The sequence below is a fragment of the Nothoprocta perdicaria genome, unplaced genomic scaffold (assembly GCF_003342845.1).
Source record: "Nothoprocta perdicaria isolate Ctin4 unplaced genomic scaffold, notPer1 scaffold_6, whole genome shotgun sequence".
Taxonomy (NCBI): domain Eukaryota; kingdom Metazoa; phylum Chordata; class Aves; order Tinamiformes; family Tinamidae; genus Nothoprocta; species Nothoprocta perdicaria.
The window spans coordinates 9,340,473-9,366,621 of NW_020455865.1; the positions used below are offsets into that span (position 1 = coordinate 9,340,473).

Sequence of the window (26,149 nt, forward strand, 5' to 3'; positions counted from 1 at the left end):
TATTTTTAACTTTAAAATTAATTATTTTTTTATCTTCATAAATTCCTCTCACAGCTGACTGGAATTGCAATTGGAGCTGCAGTAGCCATCTTCCTTATAGGAATTGTGGTCTTTGTTGTTTACAGAAGAGTGAAACAATCTAGTAAGTATGTTTTTTAAAATGGTTTTATTGGTGGGTTATCTTCCTTCAGTGTTTTCTTGATATCAAGTAGTAGACTCTGTGCTCACACAGTTGTTCATGGAGAAAAACAGCTTTAAAGGGCTAAAGGGCCTGGACTGTTTCACTTGCACACAGCTGGCTGTAGAATTCATACCCACTGTGCAAGTCATTAGAGCTTTTGTGATAACCTTTACGTACCAAGTAAGATGAATAATTTCAAGCTTGTTGTGATTTCACTAATGAAATCATGGGAAGCAGATAAATTGGAGGTCTCCTTCTGGGAGATAAAATTAACTGATCTTTGTATCTATTGAGGTACTTTTTTATTTGCCTCTCCCAGGGATTAAGTAGAGCCTCAAGCCAGCTCTTCCCTAGCCTGGCTTGGCTAACCAGAGTTGGGTAATCTTGTATTAATTTAGGTTTCAGACTCCGAGTACTCAATCATGCTTCTTAATAGCCACAAGCTGGAAGTATTGTGAGGTGGAAGAGTTGATATCACTGCTCGTTAATGCTCTTTAATGCAAAACTGCAAGTGGTTTTTGATTTGCTGCTTCTGTGTTCTAGAACAACTGCAACCGCACGTGCCTCAGTACAGGTTTCGTAAGAGAGACAAAGTGATGTTCTATGGGCGGAAGATCATGAGAAAAGTAAGAGCCCTTGGGTTGGGGAGGGAAGTAAAGATCCAAATCCAGGCTGGAAAGCATTGTGAATGTTCAGGTCCTTCACCTGCTTAGGCCAGGACTTTTAGCCTTTTAAATTTTAGTGGAATTCTGGGAATGTTTCGGAACTCTCTGGAATTTTGCATGGCTTGCTAATGGGAACAGCAGTAGCTTTAGAATCAAACTAGACCCATATAGAAAAAGATTCTTAAAGGGCTCTTTTAGATTAACCCTTTGAGACTATTTGAGATATATGTGTGTGTGTGTGTGTGGTTTTTTTCCTGGTGAGTAACCTTATTTTGTTAGTCGTGCCTAGCTGAGGATTACTTCCTCTTCTGAACTACTGTAGCAGGTTTCTGTCTTACAGGCAGCAAAACTCAGCTGCAGTGAGTTCAGATAAGGAGACTTACTAATTAGCAAGGGCATTATTCCCTTAACCTGGTATTTACATTGCAGAGTGGGCTTCATGTAGGAATTAGCCAGAAAAAAGTCCAAAAGTCATTAGTGTCATTTACATTGTTTAAATATAACACACAGAAAGACTGTCAGAATTCCATATGGTAAAATTACCATTTGTTTTGTTTGGGGGGGGTTTAGACCTCAGTTTCTACTTTTATTCCCAAATGAGATAGAGAATATTACAAAATAAACTGTTCTTTGTGGATTTTTGGTAAAATATCAAGTTTTCGCTTAATGATTCTTAACAGGCCTGATGGGAACAAGCGAGTCTCCAAACTAACTAAAAAAAACTTATAAGATTTTTTCGGGGGTGTGTGTGAGGGAAGTATTTTCCTGGGGTTCAGTTTCCAAAAGGAGAACTGCTGATGCTCTATAATGTTTTCTTGGTCTTACAGTTGTTGCATTGCTCCAGAAGGTGGCAATCGGCTACCCTGAAAAATAAGGGGAGGGCTCGCCAGCTCAAAAGTGTCTCAGGCGCTGCTTGTTAGTGGAACAGAATGTCACAGCAATATTGGTGCTTTCAGGGTTGCTTAAGTATCTAATCTTGCATGCTGTTAAGTGAGAACTGCATAGTCAAGGGTTTCTTTGGTTAATTGATTTTGTTTTGTTTTTCTTCCAGTCATCTATTACTGCTGTAATAGCTGCTTATCAAAATGACAGTATTTTTTAAATTTATTTTTTAAAAGAAAGAGATCCTGCAGCAGGTGTTTCAGCCTTCCAGAGTCTTGTATAAGCATGTCACTTTGCTCATGTTCTGAAGACTTGGTTTGTAAGTGGCATCCTTTGGAGGATCAGAAGTTGTGCTCTGTATCTATACCTATACTTGAGGCAATATTTTTGTTTTCCTTACCTCTTCCTAGGTCACAACTCTTCCAAACTCCCTGGTTGGGAACACTGTGCCTCGCCAAAGGATGAGGAAACGGGCAAAGGTTTTATCCTTGGCTAAAAGGTACTTGGCCTTCCAGGGAGAGCAGGATTTAGGCCATGGAGCTGCGGTGTGAGATATTACAGGAGACAGGCTCCACACCACAGAGAAACGCAGAGTTCCCTCTATCTCTAGTATAGCTCTTCCCCATAGCTGTTTTTGGTCACTTGGATTGTCAGCTGTACATCAGGCTGGTGTCTTGCTGGGAAATTTGTTGAAACAGAGGGATTGCCCACCCAGTGCTGCTCTAGTTTTAAGACAGACAGGTAAGGAGCAGTTGCAGAGCAGGCTGCTGCCCTTGGCTCTGTTTGATAATGTGTAGTGTGCCATGGCACGTGCTTAGTGTTGCAGTCTGCCTGTGGTGTCAGCCTGCAGCCCGTTGTTGGGACTGAAAGGAAGAGAGTTCCCGAGCCATCTGAGTTCTGTTTATTTTCACTTTTTTTTTTTTTCCCCAGGATTCTGCGTATTAAGAAGGAATGTCCAACTTTGCAGCCCAAAGAACCACCTCCCTCTCTGCTGGAGGCAGACCTCACGGAATTTGATGTGAAGAATTCCCATTTGCCATCAGAAGTGCTATACATGCTTAAAAACGTAAGGTAATGTTGAATGGGAAGTTGAGCTTGAAGTTTGGTTTTGATGGGTGCTCAAATGATCTATGCACTTTATAAAACTATCAAGTGTTGAGCTTTACCATTGTGTGGTCAGTCTCTTCAAGCAGTTGGCTGAAAGTTTGTGTGAGAGTAAGGAGAGAATAAATCTAATTTTTAACTTTCTAGGAACATTAAGAAAATAGCGAATGAAGAGAAAAGTAGTAGTCCAAACTTGGAAATAATGGTGATAAAGCTTTTCTAACTCAAACGGATTTATGGTAATGCATTTAAAAAAAAAAATCCCTTTAGGGGACTTACAGTCTCTTTAAGACTGTATTAGGCCTTTTTTGGTACAAAAAGGCACCATAATTGGCAAATGTTAATTGGATACTAGACTGACAGCTCTTTAAACTACCTTCCCCCCTCCTCTTCCCCCTGGTTCTGGCTAAAAAAAATAAATACAATAGGAATCAAAGTCAAGTTAATGCTTAATAATAGGGAATGGTCTTTGTGGCCATTCAGTCAGGGATTGTGTTGTTGACATGGGGAAGATGAGATTTCTTTTCAGCTCTTTAATTTTGGTTTTGTTTGTGTGGTTTTCAGCTGTTTCTGTTATGATCTAGTTTAGTCCTGAAGGTCATAGTTGTTGGCTGCTTGGTCATCTAATAAAATTGCTATTTAAGTCACCTAAACTTCCTGCTGTGAAATTACAATTTTCTATAACTAATTGATGTGGCAGTGAAATTTGAATGATGGGAATACTGTTAATGTGAGCTAATGGAGTGGTATCAAGGGCCCTTCTTGTGCTGTGCTCTGAGCGATCCAGCTTTGCTGTCTGCCTGGTGGTGACTCATTGCAGCAGCACAGGAGCCTGCTTGCACGCTGCCCCCAGGAGACAGGGCAGCCAAACTTACCTGTATGGTCAGATGTGGATTTTTTTCCCTTGTTTTCAGCATCCATGTGTTCTGTTTACATTGAGAGGATAGCTGTACTAGAAGGCAAGGGTTCAAAAGGTGACTTTTTCATCAAATGTGTGGATCTGTTGCAGGTTTTTTGCATTTTGTCCCCTTCAGAAACCACTCTAGTGTGTGTTTGACGGGGTACTGGATGTGGTTCCTTCTGAGCCTGCTGGCGTTTTGAACAGCAGTCTGGGGAACAGGACTCCAGTGTTTATCATTTTTGGTGTTTCACAGCACTTCTGCCTCTTCTGTGGTGCCACCGGACTCCATGCTAGAAATCCCTGCTATCTGTACCTGGAGGTCTGCTAATTTAGGACGGCTACTGCAAGGACAGCCATAGTCTTAACTTCTCTCTGCAGAAGAGAGAAAAATGTAAATATTTTATTTTTCCATCTGCAGGGTCCTTGGTCACTTTGAGAAGCCTCTCTTTCTGGAGCTGTGCAAGCACATGTTTTTTGTGCAGTTGCATGAAGGCGAATACATCTTTCGTCCTGGGCAGCTGGATAACAGCATCTACGTTGTGCAGGATGGCAAGCTGGAAGTTTGCATTCAAGAAAGTGTAAGAATAAACTGGGCTGTCATTCTTGAGGCCACATCTGTTGGTCTAGGAATCATTAAACTTTGCTGGCAGGAATCATTAAAGTTTGATTAAGCTTAAGCAATTGAATCGTACTGTGCTTTGGTGGAAGCAAGGTGGAAGATTGAGATTTGCTTTGGGTTAGACAGGGCAAAGAGGTGACAACTTGTGTCATTGGTGAGTGCTAAAATATTGGACGTCACGAAATTCCTTCTGCCAATTCGTTTCCTCCCTGTCCTTTTCTGGCAGAAGTGTTTCAGCATAGCTTTAAAATGTAAGCAGTTTTTAATGTCTGAGAAAGCAAAATTGGGATAATTTGTAATTCGTAAATAAAACAAAAGCTGATTTCTGTATGCTTTTGGATTCATCTCTTCATATGTTGTACTGACTGACACTAATATCTCAACAAAGGGAATCTTTTGGTTTCTTTTCATCTGTCACTCCCTGAATTGCCACAAGTGTCCTTGAAGGTCTTGTGTTTTTGCTTCTGTCACTTCAAACTGCAGTTTAAAACCTTGGTGTGGTGAATTAGCCATGTCCATCACAGCAGAGGGAAAACCAGCTCTCCTAGGGGACCATCTCTGTTAGGGCTCTTTAGGACCTAGGAGTACGAGAGCAAGCTGAGCTTTCTGAAATAGTCCACATGTTCCTGTAGGTCTGTGTCTGCAGTAATGTTCTCCCCTCTGCTTGCAGGATGGCACAGAAGTGGTGGTTAAGGAGGTGCTGGCAGGAGACAGTGTCCACAGCCTTCTGAGCATCCTTGACGTTATCACGGTATGTTCTGAACGTGGGGTTTTCTGCAAAGCTGCAGGTTCAGTCTCCCCGAAGCTCTCGGGGTGAAGCAGACTTGACATATTTCCAGGAAAGAGTTGGAATGGCAAATGGTCCTTTGACAGGACCTTCTCCTCCTTCTGGCCCTTCACAGCTGTTAATTTAGCTCTGTGATATGTAAATTGGTTGGGAAATGTATAGGCTTGGGAGTGTAACACACTTAGCAATGTCTCTGGTTAGTGATAGAGTTTGATTGTTGTTTTATGGCTGCAAAAATGAGGTGCAGTTTGATTTGGTCAGGGTTGTATAGGAATCAAGAGGAGGACCAGGCTGGGACCCAGGGTGCCTGGCTTTTAGATCCACTTGTCTTATTACTGATGAATTTGCTTGTATCGGTTCTAATTACAATAATATGAACCATCAGATTTCTGTTAATTGTACTGTGAAACAAGCTGATGAATTTCGTTTAATATTATAATACTGCCAGTGGCTGTCTGGCAGGCAACAAAACCAGCCTGGTCACAGTCGCTGTGCACATCACTAGTCTACATATCCTTTCAGTTGAAACTCTGGTGACTTTTTTATTTTTTTGAAAATGTCGCTGCATTTCTTAAGGTGTTGAAGGTAGCAAACGTGTAATATTCAACAATGTGTTTGAGAGTTTACTTTTTTGGTTTTGGTAGCTGAGAAGGTGAATAAAATGTAAGCGATAAACTGTTCTCGTTTGACCTTGTACTGTGTTTCTCTTAGGCTTCGCTATCTCATTTTGTTAAAAGGTTCCCTTGTTCTAGATATAAGTAGTCATAATGATTCTGTTGCATGTTCCTTGCCACTTTTAGATGCAAGTATACATATATATAAATAAAAAACATATCAAGTGGATCTAATTTCCATAAAACCTACTGAAAGCAATATCCCATTTTTAAGCTTAGCCACGCTTTGTTCTGTAGAAAGTAATAGTGCATGAATAATTTTGGTCTGTGCCAGCCTGGTACCTGCTGTCAAGTCTGTATTAATAGCAGAGTTAGAAGCATCTTTGCCCTTTCACTAGCAGCTTTTTTAATGACAGCATCCGAAAGAACAGGATCAGCATGTAGGAACATGTTTTTTTCCTATACTATTTTCAAAGAAACATAAAACCTTCTCATCTAACAATGTATTTTTCTTTTTTTTTTGTTAGCATTTTGATTGCCATTAATTTTGCTGACTGCTATTATTCTTGGTCTATCGCCTCTCACCTGCCTGTTGGTTGTACTGTTGGTGAATCAGAGCTTATAAATTATTGGAAGTGTTGAAAGGAGTTGTCAGTGTGGAGACGAGTATATAATGGAGAAGCTGCAGAGTTTTCTTGCTGCAATAACTTTTGTTTATTTTCACAACTCCTTTGTTTGGTTGTTTCCCTGCTTTGTGAACTGGTTGAGTTTTATTTTTTTGCTTTGTTGTTCTGTATATTGGCTTTGCATTTAGGAGTAGCAGGAAGATGATCATGTAGCATTAATCAAAATAGAGAAGGCTTCTCACGAATTGTTGAATGAGTCTTGACTTTATGCAGAGACCGTAACCTTAAAACTTCTGTGCCACCAAATACATAGCTTTGAAATGAGAATCTGATGTGTTCAGAGAGGTTTTGAGCTGTCTGAAGTGGATTTGTGCATTTATTTTGACTGGTTTCGTAAGACATGACATGAGATTAGGCCACTACTTGGTTGGGAAACATGCAAGAGAACTTTATTTGCTGCAAAACCTGTGGGAACTAAAAGAAGGAGCATGCAAAGGGCCATTTTCCAACTTATTTTTCCCTTTTTTATATTGGAAAAGTTCCTTGAGATGTGTTTAAATACAGAGATACAAAACAACTAAGAACAGGTATTTCATTTTTTTGGGGGGGAACAGATAAATACTGCCTTCTCAAAACTCACAGGATAAAATGGAAGTTTCAAATCAGATATTTGATTGAAATACCCATTTTGTGATATTTTAGAATATGTGATATAATCAACATGACTTTGAGTTGAGAGTGCTTTAAACTTTAAAGAAGTCCCTAAGTTGCTGGAGTCTGACTGTGTTTTCTGCAGTTGTTGCTGAGTGCTCCTTCTTTCCCTGTGCTTTTCCATGTGTACAGTCAGATCTGGTCCCTGAACGAAGAATATTCATCCTGAGTTAAATGGGACAAACCAGGCCTGCCTCTGATGATGATTGCTAGAGCTTTGGGTTATGATATTCTCTTGTCCTCCACGTGGAGATGGTATTTGGAAACCTCAGCGCAGGGGGGATAGCTGAAAGGAAAAGGAAGAGCCTGGGAGTACTGATCAAATACCAGGGACTGAGGGGACGAAAATGCAAGTCTGAGGAGCAAGAGAAGCTTGGAAAAATCTTTTGAATAAACTTAAGCCCAAAAGGCTTAAGTGCACTTGAAAGACAGTGCAGAAGACGGGTGAGGTTATGAAGAAACAAGTGATTATTGCAAGAGCTTTGGGTTTACAGCCGTGTGTGGCAGTGCGGGTGGAGAAAGAGGAAATCCAAGTAACCAGCAGGGAGGATACCCCAGATTTTAGGGAATAGAAAAGAGTTGCCCCTTCAAATAGGAGAACACAAGACGGCTATGTCTCTTGTAGCAGATTTCCTGGGTAAATTTGTCTGGATTTGGCCCAAGGCCGTCACCAATGCATTCAGCCACACATTTAGCGGTGCCATTTGTCACCTACAATACTTAATTACTCTGCGGGCCATAGAACAAGGCAGAAATAAATAGTTATGTGCACCGAGAACAAGAAGTTCCCTGTTGAAAAAGGCAAGTTCACTGGCTTAACTGTTCCTTGCGACCTCAGCGTGCGGTTGCCAAATAACAGAATCCGAGCGGGGCGTTCTCCGTGCTGCCGACTGCATTCTGTTTGGGAGAACAGACAATTATGGGAACATTTCCTCTCCGTTTTTCTGACAGCTTTTAGCAGGTGCCAAGCCAATTACACGTGTTGGTTGGCTCTTTGAAGAGCAGGCTGCTCCCCTGCAAGGATTTAAAAAAGGCAAAATTATATGTTGGAAAATGGGAGGGATGGGCCGTTCTTTGGGGCGGGGGGAGAGGCTGCTACATCATTATCTGTTGTTATCCTTAAGCTGATTTTCTGTGAGACTGTCAGCATTGCTTTTTCCTCAAATAAGCCCTGTTGATAGGGTGGGAAAAAAGTCTCTGAATAGAGAGCAGAGCATGTAGCTGGGATGTACAATGCTTATTTTGCCCTTTTGAATAAATATTATGGAACTTGATGCTTACTCAGTGTTTAGCAATTAAAGATCCATTAAATCTCTTTAATGTTCCACTGTGTGTTTGCTATAGAGATTGGTAGAAGATAGTTGATGGTTGAGCCTACACCTTGAAAAACATATATATATATTCTCTTCTGCATTTGAATACATGGAGAATTCCAAAGGACTTGTGTATTTAAAGCTCAGCTTGAATTAGACCCGTGAAAGAAGGACGTTGTTTACTTTACATACAGCAGAAGGACAGAAAAGCCATGTGATAATTTCTGTACTCAATTAAGAGAAACTCAGGGAAATTGAGGACACCTTGTAGTTCTAGATTACAGGTGAAAGGTGCAGAGAGATTTGAAGTTTTACAACTTGAAAATCAGAGCTATTAATATCATCCGTGGGCTTTATGAAAAGCTCACCTGAAGCTGGTGTAATCAGGAAACTGGTTTCAGTTAAGTTAACTTTATTTCTAGCGTCTGCTTCGTCCTGGCTCCCGGATCAGCAGCGCTGGCAGGACCGTAGCTTAGTTCTTCCCGCGTGATGACCGTGGTGTAAAACAGGCCTTGTTTGGTGCCGGGGTGGCCGTTAGGCACCAGTTCTTTGTGTCAGGGATAGGATGTGCCTTTGTGTAGGCGACTCATAGGTGCCTTCATTTACAGCCAGCGTTTTGTCTTGGCGTGTTTGGTGTTTGAAGAACTTTCTTCTGCTGCTCAGGAAGCAAATCCCACAGCAGCAGCCAGCCACGCGGGGGAAGCAGCTCCGCGCTGTACCCGCTGCTTGCCTTATCTCTCAGCAGTCTGAGGAGCCTCCACGTCTTGTTCTAGCAATCAGGGTAGTTTTCCTTGAGAAACGCCGAATCCAAGAGGTGGTTGGCTTTGTCATGTGGAATAGTCTCTCTTTGTCATGTGGAATATGTGGTCATATTCCATTGTATATAGAATTATTTATTATATATTCTGTTCTCCATATTTCTCCCAGTTTTACGAGTCTGGTATCATTATTTCAGCAGATAGCTTGATATGTGGAGACGCTAAAATCAGCAAAACTGTAAGAGAGGTGACAGACTAGCCAGTTCCTCTTAACCTGATACACCTCGTTGTAGCTCCTCTTTCCCTCTGTCTGTTTCATGCCAGTGAAATTGCCTCTGGGAATGCATCTGACCACACTGCCCTCATTATACCATCAGTAGGTCATGGAGTTCAAGGCTGTTTGTGGTCAGATGCTATAGGTCAAACATATAGAATAGCCACGTAGAAATTTGGGAAGCTGTTAGGAGGAACTGATGCTGGAAATCAGTGCAATAAAGCTGTCTCCAAAATTGTCTGACAGGGTCATCCTGCTCCCTACAAGACGGTCTCGGCCCGGGCAGCCGTTCCCTCCACAATACTGCGACTTCCAGCAAGTGCCTTTCAAGACGTCTTCCAGAAATATCCCGAAACCCTTGTCAGAGTGGTACAGGTAAGCTTTATCATTAAATATAATAATAATAAAAAGTCATGCCACATTCAAAGCGAAAGGGAGAAGATGCACTAAAATTCAGCTAGCTTATCTCACTAGCTAAGCTAGCTTAGATGGAGTTATTTGGTGTAGCCCCATAAAGTTGGCCAGCTTCAGGTAACCTGCTGCTGCCTCTGCTCTTGGAGCCTTAGACTTATTGATCTCTGTGTTGGCCATATACAGGAAGAAATAATTCTTGTGTGTGCATTGAATCCATTCCTGCATGTGACAATCCTCTTTTTTTCCTGGAGAAGCTGGCAGCTCATGGCTTAGACAGGAGTCCTCCTCACTGGGTGAAAAACTGGCTGCATGGCCGGACCCAGGGAGTGGTGGGGAATGGAGTCAAATCCAGCAGTGTCCTCCAGGGTCAGTGCTGGGGCTGCTCCTCCTTGATGTCTTTATCCATGATCTGGATGAGGGATTGAGGACACCCTCAGCAGGTTTTTAGATGACACCAAGCTGGGAGCAAGAGTGGATCTGCTTGAGGATAGGAAAACTCTAGACAGGGATCTGGACAGGCTGGATTGATGGGCTGAGGCCACCATGTGAGGTTCATCAAGACTGAGGGCTGGGTCCTGCACCTGGGTCACAACAGCCCCATGCAGCACTCAGGCCTGGGGCAGAGCAACTGGAGGGCTGTGTGGTAGGAAAGGACCTGGGGTGCTGGTCAACAGCCGGCTGGACATGAGCCCCAGGGAGCCCAGGTGGCCGGGAAGGCCACGGCCTCCTGGCTGCTCTCGGGAACAGCGTAGCCAGCAGGAGCAGGGAAGGGATCGTCCCCCCCATGCTCGGTGCTGCTGAGACTGCCCCTCGAACACGTGTTTGGTTTTGGGTCCCTCACGACCAGACGGGCACTGAGGGGCTGGCGGGTGCCAGGAGGGCAGCGGAGCTGGTGCGGGGGCTCTTGCACAGAGCCTCTGAGAGCGGCCGAGGGAGCCGGGGCGCTCAGTGCGGAGAGGAGGAGGCTCCGGGGAGGCCTCGTCGCTCTCTGCTGCTGCCTGCAAGGAGGTGGTTGTGAGACGGGGTCGGTCTCTTCTCCGGAACAACTCCTGATACAACAAGGGGAAATGGCCCCAGGTTGCACCAGGGGCGGCTCAGGTTAGACCTTAGGAAGAACTTCCACACGGTGTAGAAATGGAAAGCGGGGTGAAGCATCGGCACAGCCTTAAAGCAAATGCTTTTACTTCAAGGAATGTTTACTATTTTAGGAAAAGGTGTTTTTCTGTAGGATTGGTATTGGGTTTAGGACTTACTGGATTATTTGCTTGTGCCGTCAAGTAGCTCTGAAGGTTTTGGTAAATTGCTTTGATCTATCTAGGCCTCAATTTATCAGCTTCAATTTATGTTGTCTTAGTCCATGTTTTTATGAAGTCTATCTGCTGTGTGACCGTATCTAAATGCAAAAATGAACACTAAATCCTGTTGTCCGTGTTTCCCATTTCAGATCATCATGGTGAGACTGCAGAGAGTGACATTCCTGGCTTTGCACAACTACCTCGGTCTGACTACGGAGCTCTTCAACTGCGTAAGTTCAGGGTCCCTGATGTTTGTTCTTGCCCTGCAGCCTCTCTGTGACTTGGCCTGGAGGGGTTGCTTGTTTGGAAGGTCACAAGCACAAACACATGCAGGTTAATAATGACAGTACTTGAGAGGTAGAGCACTTGTTGTAATCAGTCCATTAAATCTAGTCTACATTGATTTCTAGGGAATTGGAGGCGGGGGGAAAAATAATTCTGAAAAATGGAAGCGACGCGCTTCCATATTTTAGCAAATCTCGCATGCATTAGTGATGCCTGCTGCCTCAACCTGCAGTAGTGTAGATATAGTATGAGAAGCAGAAATAGTGCAGATGCAGTCTACCTTGGTAATTGCTGATATAATATCCCCACGTGTCCTAATGAAATGATGCAAGTGGCATTGTTACTTTTTCTGCAGTCTGTTTTCTGACATGAACTCTGAAGATCTAGAATGTGTGAATGGTGTCTTTAGGAGAATGAAATAGAGGCCTGTGAAAGAAAATGAACGAAAAGATAACCTGGCTGATAATGATGAAATACCAAAATGATTTCCATTTTAGTTCTTCCTGTTTGCTTATTCGGCAGATGGGCTGAGTCTGTGAATTTACAGCTTGCTTTGCTTGACTTAGATTTTGCAGGGCTGTGTTCCCGTGTTTCTTGCCTCGTTGCCAGTGTTACGATTCCAGTGACCGGAAACTTAATAGGTTCTTCTGATCATCTGGTTGAGAGCTGTGTTCTTCCTAATGTCACTTCAGGAGCCCTGCCTGCTAGATCGGAATGTTGCTGTAGGGTGATATACAGGGCAGTGGTGCAAGAATGAGCTTTTGTTTTGTTTTCTATTTTATGTATGACTGTGAAGCTCTGAATGTAGCCTAAAGTTCACTTTTAAGATATATAAATTGGGAAAGGCCAGAGAGTTTACTTAGTATACCTGTGGAGTCACTGTAAAATGCAACTTTCTGCATATCTGTTTTGCAACACGGGTCTGAGTGGATGTCTGGATGTATCTTCTAGATCTTGCTTTCTTGTTTTCACCTTGCTTGCAGCAAAGCCAAGCCATCCCCCTGATCTCCGTGGCAAGTGTAACATCTGGAGGAAGCTCCAACAAAGCAGTAAAGAGACAAATATCTAATGTATCAGAGGAAGAGCGTGGAGAAAAGCTTGAGAAAGCTGGAGATACCCCAGAAATAGGTAATGCTTCTAGAAATGTGTAGCGTGTGTCCTTAAATGGTGTTCTGCAGTTGTGCTCTTCATCAGAGGATTTTTATTTGCCTAAAGTAGTTGGGGATTGTCTCAAGCAAGGAAGAAGGGAGTTGTCGGATTAAGTGTTTGTATGGAAGCTGGACCTAGAAAAGTGATTTGAGTTGAATTTTGCCATTTGTTGAATTTAAAGTTAATAAAATGAAATCAAAATGAAGAAGCAAGTTTAGATATATTTAAACACTGGTGTTTTCAAGATGATTAAAGGCTGTGTTTAAGGCTTTGGAAAGTATTAGCAGAAAGTTTTTGCTCTCTTAGTTTTTTGTTGGTTTTTTTTTGGGGGGGATTAGGACTTGTAATTCTTGTTCCTGAGTTTCAGATGCACTGAAGGTCTCTGGTACAGAACACACAGAGCACATTTTCAGAAGAAGTCTTTCTTCTCCTCCTTCTTCTGGGTCAACAGAGGCTCCTGGTAAGTAGTACTTGGGAAAATTGAAGAATATAATATATGTAATCATATGGGATCTCATCCGAGGACACGGGTCCTCTGGAGTAATATGGTAATTTTATTTGTGTTAGGTGATCATCTTCAGGTGATAGTGCTTCTTAAATCATGAAACTCAAGTCAGATATGTATTTTTTAGAGTAGCAAATGGGTTTCTGCCTACAAGAGCATTCCCTTGCTGCCCGCATCAGCACCGGTGAGCACGCAGTAATTGGGCTATTGAGAATCCTGCAAATCAAGTGCTGTATTAATTGATATAACTGGAATAAAAAATGGCATACATGGCTGATTGTCCGAGAGAGTGCAGAACCCAGCTTTTTGCTTTGAGTGGAAGGTCCCTTTCAATGGGCAGTAAAGGTGACTTATCACGGAATGTTCCAACGCTTACGAGGCTGAGCTGCCTTGATGCTGCCACACTCGCCTCAGTGACCTTCAGGCATCTCTGCTCTGCATCTTCCCCTGCACCATGTGTGGAGAAAGGTAACGGGGCCACGTAGAATGTCTGGGCCGGCAGATGAGCAACAGGGGTCTTTTTATCTGCGATAACTCCCTTATTCCTTCTAGAGACGAGCATTCCCAATGTAATTCCCATAGCAGCTACCTACCTTTGTCAGGAGATAAGAGAAGCTGATTCTTCTCAGTCAAAGGCAGCCTACAGCCCCCTATAGACTATAGGCTATGGGAGCCCCGCGTGAGCAGTTACGGGCCCGGGAGGCAGCTGAAGCCCTGCGGGCGCTGGGTGCCGCGGCCCCACGGCTGCCCCGGCCCCACGGCCGCTCCGGCGCGGCGACGGGGAACGCGGTGCGCGTCGTTCAGCACGCGGCCTCGCGGCCCCCTCGCGCTGCCCACCGCCGTCTGCTCCCTGAGTCAACAGTTCTAGTTGGAGCTCGTGCTGCTGCATCCTTTCTAATCCCCGTTTCAGCAACAAGACAGTTTAATTAATCACTGCGTGGGAAGCTTGTAGCTACAGATTGAGATAAAGACTTTGAACAGAAGTCTGTCAGACAGAAACTCTTGCTCTTAGACTGCTTCTTCTCCTCTCTCTCTGACTTTCGATACACAGAGCTGTGCAGAGGGTGCTTGTCATGCCCTCATGCTCGTTGCCGGGTTATTTAGGTTTAAACTGCACTGCAGTTTATTTAGGTTTAAACTGCACTGTTTAAACTGGATTATTAGACTTAAACTGCACTTGGTGTATTGGAGTTTAGTAACTCTGCTGACACTGACCTGTGGGACAGTGTAATTGATAGTTACCTTAGCCCACATGGAGTTCTGGCTGCTGTTTCCTGTTTCTGGGCTTTTTTTTTTTATTTATAGCTAATTTAGGGAGTTTCAAATTGCAGTGTGTGTGTATATGCATATACATATGTATATATATGAAATTCAGCCAATAGCATGAGATACACTTGTTTGGTTCTGTGTTTGGCAGTTTTGCTAACAATAATCTTTGGGTCAATCTGTTTTTTAGTTTGGAAGCTGATCACTGAAAAACTTAGACCTTTAATATGTGTAAAGCCTTGTTTGTATGTTAAGGTGGAAAAGTGGAAGTGCTGTTATTTAGGTCTGAATCCCTGGGACAGTGGTGGAGCCAGGAGGGAATAGGGGTCAAGCTCTATGAGATGTAGAACTGTATTTTTAAATTTAATGAACAAGTAATATTTTCATCTGTTCACATTAAACAAAAATAAATACCAGACAACTCCGCACTTCCCAAAACTCACGGATGTTCTAGACGAGCGTGTGTGTGTTGGAGCAGAACTCAAGAGTTAAAAACTTAGAACTATTTTGATTTTTACTAAGTGACCAGTTTCTCGAGTCAAGAACGAGAATTGTAGTAAGGGAAGAAGAAAAGACCTAATGGAGAAAGCTTGAATTCTTCTGAAAGCAATATATATTTTTAGATATATTATACATAGAAGCACAATAAAAGGGCTCTATAAATTGAAATTGCAATTTCTGCATCATTCTTAACTGTTTCACTAAGTACAACATTTCTATGGTGAATTGTGGTGAAGAGCAAAAATCTAATTCAAAATTACAAAATAGGAGTTGTTTCCCAGATATGTTTTGGTAATTAATCATCTCAGATAATAAGTTTCCACAAGATGGATAGGACCACTAAAGAGATGGAATTTTGAGATATATTAAAGAAATAATAAGATAGAAGTACCGAATAGAAGTTGTTGCTGACTTTAAATTAGTGAATTGGGTAGATGAGACCTGTAAGAAAATTATTTGTATGCATTTCTATGTGCATGAAGCTCTTTGAGCAGTTGTGTGAAGGACCTGAAATGATTTTAGGGAATAGCAGGGAGCAGGGCAAATGCTTTCCAGGGAAGGGCTCCAGGTAGTTCCTGATCTCTGATCCTTTCTCCCCAGGAAAGCTCTTGCCCTTCATCAGGTATGAAGAGGTTCTTTGGCTTAATGGAATAGAAGTTAGTAAGAATAATTTTCACTGTGGTAGACTTGCCTTCCAAATCCAGAATGACTGTCTCTTGTCTAGCCCCAAATAGTTATTGAGCTTGGTACAAAAGTGGATGTGAATTATGAGACTTGCTCTATACAAAATCAGATGAAATGGTTTAAAATTTTTCAGATTTTCCTGGTCAAAGAGAACAATGAAATAAATCGGAATCGAAGGTTGCTACTTCCTATTTAGTCTTAAGCTTCAGAAAGAAAGAATAAACTAGACTCTAGAAGTCTTTTCTAGAAGAAGCTAGAGTTGCTAGAGTTTGTTTACCTTTGGCTGGAAAACTCACAATGGAAATGCCTTCAAGTTCTTACATTGCTTGTAGGTAACTCCAGCGGTGCGAAGTCAGACATGGACATGGCCTATGAAAGAGCCCGAGTGCACTTTGGCCCGGAGGACGCGGCGAGCAGCCCGGCTGGGGGCAAGGTAGGTCGGTCCTCCCGGAGGCTCCACGGCCTTCCTTGCACTGCGCGTCACCCAGCCCGGTTCTCCGAGGGATTCGAATGGTGCTTTTGAGTGATCTCCCCCTTTGGAACTTGGCCCTTGCAGGTACTCAGCCCTACCTGATGGTTGGTAGTCTCCAGTGGTCTGTTGTAAACTTGGAGTTGTTTCAGTAGAGTTCAGTGGCTTCACATTTTAGTGAAAAGCGTGAAGCTCTGGAGACTTCCATGGCAAGCAATAACGAAGCATGTGCTGCAGCTTCTGGGTTATAGATATTATGTTCCTGTGATGTGTGAAAAAAAATTGATCGGAAATGTCGATTTGTCAGATTGTATTTTATTTGTGAGAACTGCTTTACCGTGAGGAAATCATAATTCATATCTACCTACAAGCTTTCTAGTTGGCTTTTCAGTCATGAATTATAAATCTGCTTTTCTTTCTGGTGTGCTTTTATGAAGACCAACCTGAAAGTCCAGAGCAAAAAAAGTGCCGTTGAACTACAAATCTGTACAGGCTGAAATCTGAAGAGAAACTGTGGCTCGGTCGTTGTCCTCGATGGACATCTCAGCTTTTTCCTCCTTTGTGTACTTCACTGTTTTGATTGAGTTCCAGTTCTACCAAGTTGGCAGCTGCCCAGTTCGTGCAGTCTTATTTTTCCACTCTGCAAGCTGTGATGAGCAACTATTTGACTCGACTGTCAAGCTCTGCAGCAAAATCCTCAGCGACTGAAGCTAGCGAGCTGTTGTCTTCTTGGAGCCTCACCTTTTCTGTTTTTAAGGACACCCAATGGGGCGAGTGCAGATGATACTGCTGAACGTACGTGCAGAAATGACGCTTGGTTTTTCTGTTCTTTGCAGTCGATACTGAAGAAGACTGTGACGGTGACAGAAACTCCTTCAGCTGTTTTCCGTTACACCGACCGTGAGCTTGCTGTGCAAGAGTCCCCGAATAGTAAACCCATCGATGCCATCTTTGAGGCAGCAAAGAAAGACCTTTCAACCTTGATGAAACTTGATGTAAGTTATTGCAGGAAAAAATGCAATCCTCCTTTTCACTTCTCATCTCATTCTGCCTGGCACTATAAAGTAAATTGTCTCCCTAATGCATTGTAGACTGGCTGAATGCTTTATTCCCTAGTCTGTTCAAGTTATTACCAGGACTAAAATAAACCTGAATTATTCTGCCATTTGAAAAGACTACTGAAATGCACTGCATGAATCTTTTCTTTCCGAGTATGGACTCGTCCCCGTGAGAAGTAAGTCTCCAATTCCTGGTGCATTGTAATTTCATGCTCTTGCTGGCTGTGTGAAGGATGTGTTATGTAAAGGCACTCGGTGGTGGCTGAATTGATTAATCCCATTGGCATCACATCCAAACACCTCGTTTGATTTCAGAACTGAACGTCTGTGTGTGAGTCCTGGCTGTGCCGGCCCTCGTCGGTGCTCCGTGCCTAGCCGCCGCCGCTGCCGAGTTTGGCCCTTGCATCTCCCTTTTGGTCTGAACGTGGAGCACAGAAGGTGCCGCGTGTCCCTCTTTCTTAAGGGTTCTGCAAAGAGGAATAAAACTGCTTTTTAGTTTTTTTCTGCAAATGCAGCTACATTTCATTACATTGCCTCAGAGGGGTATCTGTTCGTGCAGCTAATCACGCAGTTTGGAAAAGACTGCGTTGAAATCAGCAGATGTCCTGGTTTTGCTACAGCATATGTTTCAGTAAGTGAAGCCTGTCGATGCTTTCAGAGCCTTGGCCCACTTGCTGCAGTCTCCTCCTCTGGCCTAACGACCGGCACCAGAGGACCTTCCCTTCCCTGGTAGCTGCAGCTCAAAGGATTTTACTTTGGGATTCTCACAGTCCTGACTTCCAACTTATTTCCATTGCGACTTCAACCTCCTAATGGTGCTCTTTCCGCTGCTCCTGGTGGGGCTCTGTCTCTGTGCTCCCTGTTGTTGCTATAACTCAGGCATGTGGTGCTGCCTTGTAAGGCGCAGCAGGCGCCTGCCCCGCTGCCCCAAAGGCGACGACTATTTTAGACTATTTGAGAAGAAATTCTCCTTGCAGATGGAGTCAGGTGGGACTATCCCTCTGTTCTGTTCTGCCTTCTGTTCGTGTAGGACTGGCCTTGGACTTCTTGGCTTGTGACAAAAGCTGGTATCGGGAATGCGGCTGATGGCTTTTCTGTCTCTTGGCCTGTGATCTGGCAGGGTTAAATAGGAAGCCCAGATCACTGAAGCTACCATTACATAATATTCTTTGCATCTAGAATCAGTTCCCTGTAATTAAGAAGTAAGCAGATTGATTAATCAAAGTAACTGGAGCAGTATCTTTGAAATACAACCTTAAAAATACTACCTTAAGAGACAGTGTGTTTTTACCCAGAAGTTCTTAATAAAAATGCAATAAGGTAGACTTTTCAAACACTGATATTACAGCAGCTCAATTTTTCAGGAGATAATAAGAATCTAGTGAGATGTAGCAATTTTGCTTTGAAGATTAATGTTAATTTCTGCTGTAGCAGAAGTTGATCCTTCTACAGGCGAAGGAATGTAGCTCATTGTTTAAAATATTTATATGTAGCACTGCTTACCTCAGAAGGAAATGAATTCTCTAAGAATTTCTCTTTAAAAATTATCTTTTCTTTCTTAGCTGACTAGAGGCGCTTCAAGGTGCTATTTTTCAGGCCAGCCAGTCAGTGTGAGGCAAGTTAGGTCATTTTGCTGGCGGAGAGTGTTCTCTTCGTGACAGCCAGGCAGGAGGGAGTAACTTGCTAGCAATATTATTTTGAATGCCACTTAGGTACCTGACCCCAAAATTTCTTTTTTCTTTATTATGTTATAGCCTAGATTCCTTTGTTTCCTTGAATCCTATCATGGACTGTTTTCACTTGGAAATAGCTTATATCTTCTCAGCTTTATCTGCACTTTGAAAGCTGAACAGTGTTGAAGGGCATCTCTTCTGTAAGAGTTATAATGCAATTGAAACGCTTTAATGAAATTTTTTTGTTGCTACTTCTGTCTATTGCTTTGTATTTTACCTCTGCACCATAAACCTCTGCTAATTTATTATCTTGTATATTACGATAACATACAGGAGGAAAACTTGCTGTGAAAGTGGCTTCTGTTGTGGCAGCATCTTTTTATTTAAAAGCTACCTGGTGGAGGGAGGTCAGTGCAAGAAACGTTCCCTTGCTCAGCCCTCGTGGGTTGAATCTCAGCAACTGAGATGCTGAACTTGAGGTTCCTTCATCCCCCTTTGAGAAAGAAGGTACTAGACAAGACAGGTCTTGATCTTCTCTGTCAGGCCTTTTATTATTTAATCAAGGTATTTATTGTTTTATTATTTAATCAAGGTAACATGGAGAAGTAGGACTTCAAGGACTGCATGGAGGTCCCCTCATGTCTTCTCATGCTTCAGGCAGAATCAGATATTACTAAGTGGTTCCCTGGAGGGTTTTTGTCTAAGCTGTTATTAAAGCTCTCCAGTGATCTTCACAGCTTTGTGTGCAATCTATTCCAGGGCTCGCGTTGTCTTAAACATCAAAATTACTTCTCACAATTTTTTAGTACTAGTATAGCCGAAAATCCATGATAGTTTATGAGCAGACCTGCTAGAAAACTGTTTGTTTGTAGTTGTTGTGGGATAGTTTTGTAAACAGAACTTTTTCTTTAAGTATGGATAATATATACAATCACAAATACATGAATGTGGGAAATAAATCATAGAAGTTAGTAGAGTTGATACTACAGAACTGCAATATTTTGACAGGTGCTTGTCAGGTTCTTTACATTGGATATGTTCCCATGAAACAGACTGGTTTCAATAAAACTATTTTTTGAGGAAAAATCTGTTCTTTTTAACAGCTGTAGGTGTAAAGAATAATATTGATTATTCTAATTGCTCTATTCCTTTTTTTCCCAGCTGAAATGAATAGAGTGAAAACTAGCATCGCGTTAAAAATGTTTTTCTCTCTGCTCTCTTGTTTTCCTGCTGCAATAAGACAAATTCTTCCATGGCTGATGGCACTGACTTGTGCTTTACGGCGCATGGAGCTCTCGGTGGCTTTGTTTCCCCGCGTGCAATCCTGCAGCGTGGGCCCGACGGGTTGGGACTCGCCTCGTGGGTTCAGCTGTGAGACAAGGAGCTGCTCACTGAACTGTTCCGCATCAAGCAGGAGCCACATAATTGTGGAGTCAGTGGCTTTGGCCCTATCTCTTAAGATGCTGTTAGTAAAACCTTGGGCTTTTGGAGGCTGACCCGCTTGGATGGGCTGATGCCTCTTGCCCAAGAGGAGTTTTCAGGTTCCTTGTGACATGGTTCCCAGTGGAACCATGGAACCGCACGCAGGGTGCCGAGTGCTCCGGGTGCTGCCTTGAGATGGGCCGGAAAATTCCCCCTTTGTCACGTACACAGGATTATATCCATTCTGGTGGGAAGGAATGTGCTGGGCACCAGCTTGGTAGGAGCTTTAACATCTTCCCGTGCTGTCTGCCTTGGGAGGATGGCTTTGCTCTTTAAAATCAGTTGATGCGCTCAACGGGATGGCCTCGTACCCTCGTCAAGGTGAGGAGCTGATCTCCGAACTGAGGGCAGGTCTTTGGCCACCCTCCTTCCTAGGTGCTCTTCGAATTTAGGAGGCAAGTGCCTGCTATGCTGGGGGGGTTCATGTGTGTCTGGACACCAGAGCTGCTTGTTCTTGGGAAGCCTTTGGTTAGGATCCTCACGTGAGGATCTGCTGTCCACAGCACAGCTTTGTGTGACAGGGAGGAGCTATGCTGAAGAAAGTGAAGAAGTGTTGGATTCTTTTAATGTATTTCTTCCCAAATCCTCTGTGATTGTGAGCATCCTTTCTGGTTTTGCCTTCCTTTAAGGTAACTTTGTGTTTCATGACTTTAGAGGCCTGGAATGTGGGCTGAACTTTCATGGCACGGGACGTAGGATGCTCTCTGTTTATTATATGCCTTTAGAGTCTAGGCAGAATTGAGCAATACAAAATCCTTCAGGATTTGAGTCTGCTCAGGCAAAAAGTTAATAATTCTCTACCCAGGAAGGAAAAAAATACAAGAATTCTGTACCATGTTTTAAAGAGATCTCCTTATGTTGTCTTTGTACTTATAACATTGTCTTTGAGTAATTATTTCATTTGCTTTGTCTGAACCCTTCTTCACTTTTCAAGCCTTCTTGTGTATCCTGATAAGTAAATTGTATTCCCCCTACTCTTTCTGCTCCAGGATCCTCTGCTGTTGAATGGCAAAGTGACACTGCATCAGGTTACTGCTGGGACTGTGGTATCCAGGCAGGGAGATCAGGTGAGTGTCATCTGAGCGTGGAGGGAGAGAGATAAGTGGTCTCTTTTTATTTATTTTTTTCCTTTAATTTAACTGCCCATAAGGAATGTATTTGTAATGTCCACTTGCTTTTCATGTATACCGAGATACATCCTATAGCATCTTGCAGAGACTGAGTATTTCCATAGTGTAGCTAAATACCGCACTGAGGACCATTTACTTCTGGTGGCTTTTGTTTCTTATCTCATTTTGCCTGATGTCCTCCGTTTTCCGTAGTGGAAGGCACAGCAGTTGTCCATGTCTCACTTCTCTATGCTTCTCAAGTCTGTGACTCCTCCTGTGTCCTGTCTAAGGCATCTCTTTTCCAGACCATCTACTCTTTGGGAAATGTTGTTCTATCCATAAGACTCGCACTTTTAACAGAATATCGAATAGTTTTTCCTTATGCAGTGGAAATTCAATGTTATTTGTTTATAGTGAAATATATTTTGATTATAGCCTAAGTGCATTTTTTAAAGCAGGATTCATTTATAATACTACAGGGTAACTAGAAAAGCTTGTGCAAAGCAGATGAGGGCAGCTGCAATTACAATTTTACTGCGCTTTGCGGTAGTGCCGTATCCCTCATCGTGCGCCTGTGATTATCCCATCATCTCCGTTTGCAGTTCTGTCCTTATTTGCTGAAGCCTTACAGTTGCAGCCTTTATTTTTCATAACCATGCAAAGAAACACAATTTCTCAGTATTGTGCCTGCTTAGTTTTAAATATTCATAACCTGCTTTTAATAATTCACCACCATGCTTTATTTTATGACTCAATTGTTTGAAAGCTACGGGGACCTTTCTGGCGAACAGATTGGCCGTGATATCGTGGCAGTAACTGCTCCCCAAACGGAGGGGCTTTTGTTGAGCTCTGCCTGTGTCTTCTGCAGGATGTTAACGTGTGCTTTGTGATCTCGGGGATGCTGCACGTGTACCAGCGGAAGATTGACTCCGAGGAGGACACCTGCCTCTTCATCACCCACCCGGGAGAGCTTGTGGGCCAGCTGGCTGTGCTCACCGGCGAGCCGCTCATTTTCACCATCAAGGCCAATCGAGACTGCAGCTTTCTCTCTATTTCCAAGTCTCATTTCTACGAGTGAGTTTTGCCATGGAAATATACATATAAATATATATATATTTTTAATGATTCTTCTGACAAGAGTGGTGTAGCACATGGTGTAGCATTGCTGGAGTGCATCTCGTCATGAATGAGGTAACTTATGGGAGGATTTTAAGCATTCACACGAGCTGAGGTCACTTACAAATGGTTTTCCCTCCAGCAAGAGGTCATGCAGGGAATGTGATAATACTGAAAAGGCAATTGTCGCTTTTGTTCCAGGTTTATAGAGCACTTAGTCCTATGAGGGCTGATTTATGACCAACACCCATACGCTCCGTCATAATTCAAATAATAAAATGCTGGCTGGAACTCATGCTTAATTTAAGTGTGGGAGTTTTTTTATTTTTAATTTTTTTTTTTTTTTTTTTTTTTTTTGCTCAGGCCCTTTCTCTTAGACTCATTACTTGTTTTTACTGGAGAGCTTCCGCAGTTACAGCTCTAGGTGTACTTGCTTGAGCGGGAAGGCTGGACTGGATGATCTCTAGAGGTCCCTTCCAATCTTGAATATTCTGTGATTCTGTGAGTTCTGTTTCCAGCCACAGTGGAGTTAATCAGCCAAGTCCATGTGATCCATTGGGAACAATCAGTCTGGATGCAACGCAAAAATGTAGGTTTGTCACTAACAGCACAGACTGAAGAATACAAAACAGCACCAGCAGAGTGTCTGTGGCTAATCTCCTTGTCCTGTTGTAATGATTAATACCCTTGAATCCTTCCCTGATCTATCTTTTAAGACTCAGAGAATTATCCAATATAATTACTATAGTTTCTCTTCCTACCCATGTTTTTTGACGTTCTGCTTGAATGTCCTGCATACCAGTAATTTCTGAGGATGTGTTTTCTAGATCTCTATTTTTATATCCCTACTCACTTTTTAACTAACTCTAACTGTCCCTCTGTCCTCAATCCCACTCTAGAATAAGCTTCTGCTTTTTGTCCTCCTCAAGGAGCAGACTGCATTCAGTAAAACCGAGCGTGTTTGCTGCAGCGTTCTTGGTTGACGCTGTGCTCTTGCATAGGACTGTGGGGCAGCTATCCCCTCTCTGCCCCAATTTCTGATAGATGTTCCTCTCTTGTGCCGTTCTGTGCAGTATCAGAGATACTGCCTCTAAACTCCATCTATCTTCTACAGTTTCCCTATTCCTTTTTGACTTTCAAGTTCATTTGACTTTCAAGTTCAGAGCCCTGGCACAGGCTGCCCAGAGAGGCTGTGGAGTCTCCTTCGCTGGAGATCTTTAAAACTCACCTGAATGACACCCTGTGCTGTAGGTGACCCTGCATGTGCAGGGGGATTGGACTAGATGACCTCTGGAGGTCTGTTCCAACCTTAAGCATTCTGTGATTGATTTAGTTGCTTCATTAAACCAGTTGATTTCTAATTTTTCTTCTTTGTAGAAAGTCTTTGAAAAAGTGAGATTCCTCCATCTATAAGTTGGTTCTTTTTTTTTTTTTTGTTTCCATCACCATTAAAAAGAAAAACCTGCTGGTAAAGTGAGAACTGTCATTTTGCACTGTCCTGCATAATTCTGTGTGCATAATCTTACAACCTTAGGCTTTCTTTTTCACACACGATCTTGCAGGATTGTTCATTTTTTTGTCATTGTTTTTATCCTAACTACTGACCAGCAAAAAAAAGTTGACTATAATCTCTGCAGTTCTTGCTGTATTCCTGTCTTCCTTGTCAAATTTATTATTGTTATTAGTTTTTCTTTTGAGCTGCCACAGAAGAGTATGTAGATTATCCAGTAATTAATGAGGAGGCAGAGCAGGAAGAACATGGTTACTGGTAGGCAAAAACACAGTAATGGGAACAGTCGAGGGTCTGGAATTACATGCTGGGTGTCGGACAACCTTTTGACTGAATCTTTGGGGTGGGAGCTTTTTACATAGTACCAAAATAGCTAAATAACCATCTGTAAATGCCAAGTTTAGGGGTGACACAAGCTGGTTATGTAGCATAGACCTTAAACGCCTCGCTGTTTGGCTGAAGCGACGCACTCGGTGTGCGGTGCCTGTGCTGCAGCTTTTGGTGTCTCCTGACGAATGGTGTAATCAGGTGGGCACCAGAACTCCCTGGGGGAGCACGTTCGGATTCAGCAGTGCCAGGGAGCAGGACTCGGACACATTTTCTGCTTCAAAAATCCCATGTTTTAGGATGGGATCGTGTGTGTCTGTCAGAGGCACAGAAATGCTCGTTTGATTGGGTATTGCCAGCCACGTTGAATATGGAATTGCATCTGCACGAATATCTACCTAAAACTCAGGCTCTTGTAGAAACTGCATTAGCTTCTCATAGCTTTATTTAGTCGGCTTTCTAATAAAGAATCTAATAAAGACACCTTGAAAAACAGTTTTCTGGAGGCCCAGCTGCAGCTTTTGCTTTTCCCAATGCCCTGCTTGTGCCTAGCAGAAGGGCAAATGCAGAAAGGCCCTGGTGAAAGGAAGAAATCTGCTTTTTCTTTTTCTTCCTGTGCATAAGGATGGATTTTTTTACATTGTGTGCTGAAACACCTCTAAAAGCAGTGAAATAACAGGGAGCTCCAGACTGGGTGAGAGCCTGGTACTCGTGTACGTGTAGAATGCAAAGGTATTAAGGTACCTACCTCGAGGGAGGAAAAGGAGTCAAGGGCCTCTATTGATCACAGAGCCTGCGTGGGAGTGCAGTAAAAATAATGATTAAACCATTCAGGAGTTCTCAGGGGATTTATCGAACACGTGGAACAGCTGAGAAGTGGATAGGACCCACTTACACTGTGTGTAAGGGAGGAGGTTGCTCTCCTGATTTAGCCTGAGCCTTTCCCTACTTCCTCATCCTGTTCTTGGGCCACGTTAGGGTGTTAAAGTTGCCATGAGATAATGTTATGGACATAAGACATGTTGTTTCTTACGGTGATAAGAGCCCAGTGAAATCAAGGCAATCTGGATAGGAGATGCTGGAGGGCTTGGAAACCTCAGGGCAAGACGAAAGGCGCAGGAGCAGAGCGCTGCCTGCCTCTTTTTGATGGCTGGGTTGTAAATGATGCTAGATGGAAGAGTAGATATTGAGTTTAACTTAAGTAGCAGCACCTGTGAGTGCAGGGGTATGAACAGGGACAAGCTCCAACAAGTCTGCCGCCCTTGCAATTCAGGGATTTCGAGTGAAGAAACAGTCAGATTACAAGTTACAGGTTCCCGCAAAAAGCAGCGGTTTGAGGCACTGGGTAAAGCAGGGTTGAACGGTTGAGTGTGATGGATGTGGTAGCTTCCTCCAGTGCCCTGGGACTGCATTTGACAGGTGCTGTTGTTTCTGGGTCGCTGACTGCAGCTCTAGGAGTGACAAAACTGATATTGCAGAAACTGCAGGGCCGTTTCTGTGCATCGTGCAGACGGTGAAGAGCCTCCTGGTGACTCTGTGCTTGGTCCTGCCCGCTCAACTCGGATATCGCTTCTGAGGTGTCCTGTGAATTCTGCCAGGTTCCAGTGGCCGCCAAGAACTGTGTTCCAGCCCGGGGACAGACTCGGACAAGGCTCTTCCCACACTCTTCTCTTGTAGCTTCTGCTCCTTAGGGTGAGAAGGTTGGATAAGAACCACAGGACTGATGCTTAGTGGGATTTCCCTGGTAGGCAGGGCCTCCTGAGTAGATTCTGTCTTCTAAGTAGAGTCCAGTTTCTACCTTGTAATCAGAAAATATGCTGTGTATCTGTATGTATTTTTTTTTCTTTTTCATTTTTGCTTTAGTGTATCTT

The 26,149-nt window shown here is 43.1% G+C and overlaps 1 protein-coding gene across 2 annotated transcripts in view; it reads left to right on the plus strand.

The window, feature by feature from the left end:
- Positions 1 to 26,149, plus strand: part of PNPLA7 (patatin like phospholipase domain containing 7) — a 101,926-nt gene that overhangs the window by 2,317 nt on the left and 73,460 nt on the right. The window contains exons 3-16 of one of the 2 annotated variants that reach the window (XM_026049324.1): positions 55 to 142; positions 725 to 807; positions 2,139 to 2,227; positions 2,659 to 2,799; positions 4,152 to 4,311; positions 5,023 to 5,103; positions 9,682 to 9,810; positions 11,294 to 11,374; positions 12,413 to 12,557; positions 12,940 to 13,038; positions 15,867 to 15,967; positions 16,840 to 16,998; positions 21,206 to 21,283; positions 22,194 to 22,399. In XM_026049324.1, coding sequence (XP_025905109.1) covers positions 55 to 142; positions 725 to 807; positions 2,139 to 2,227; positions 2,659 to 2,799; positions 4,152 to 4,311; positions 5,023 to 5,103; positions 9,682 to 9,810; positions 11,294 to 11,374; positions 12,413 to 12,557; positions 12,940 to 13,038; positions 15,867 to 15,967; positions 16,840 to 16,998; positions 21,206 to 21,283; positions 22,194 to 22,399 — 1,640 coding nt within the window. The remainder of the gene's footprint in view (positions 1 to 54; positions 143 to 724; positions 808 to 2,138; positions 2,228 to 2,658; positions 2,800 to 4,151; positions 4,312 to 5,022; positions 5,104 to 9,681; positions 9,811 to 11,293; positions 11,375 to 12,412; positions 12,558 to 12,939; positions 13,039 to 15,866; positions 15,968 to 16,839; positions 16,999 to 21,205; positions 21,284 to 22,193; positions 22,400 to 26,149) is intronic. The other variant, XM_026049325.1, reaches the window with a different exon arrangement.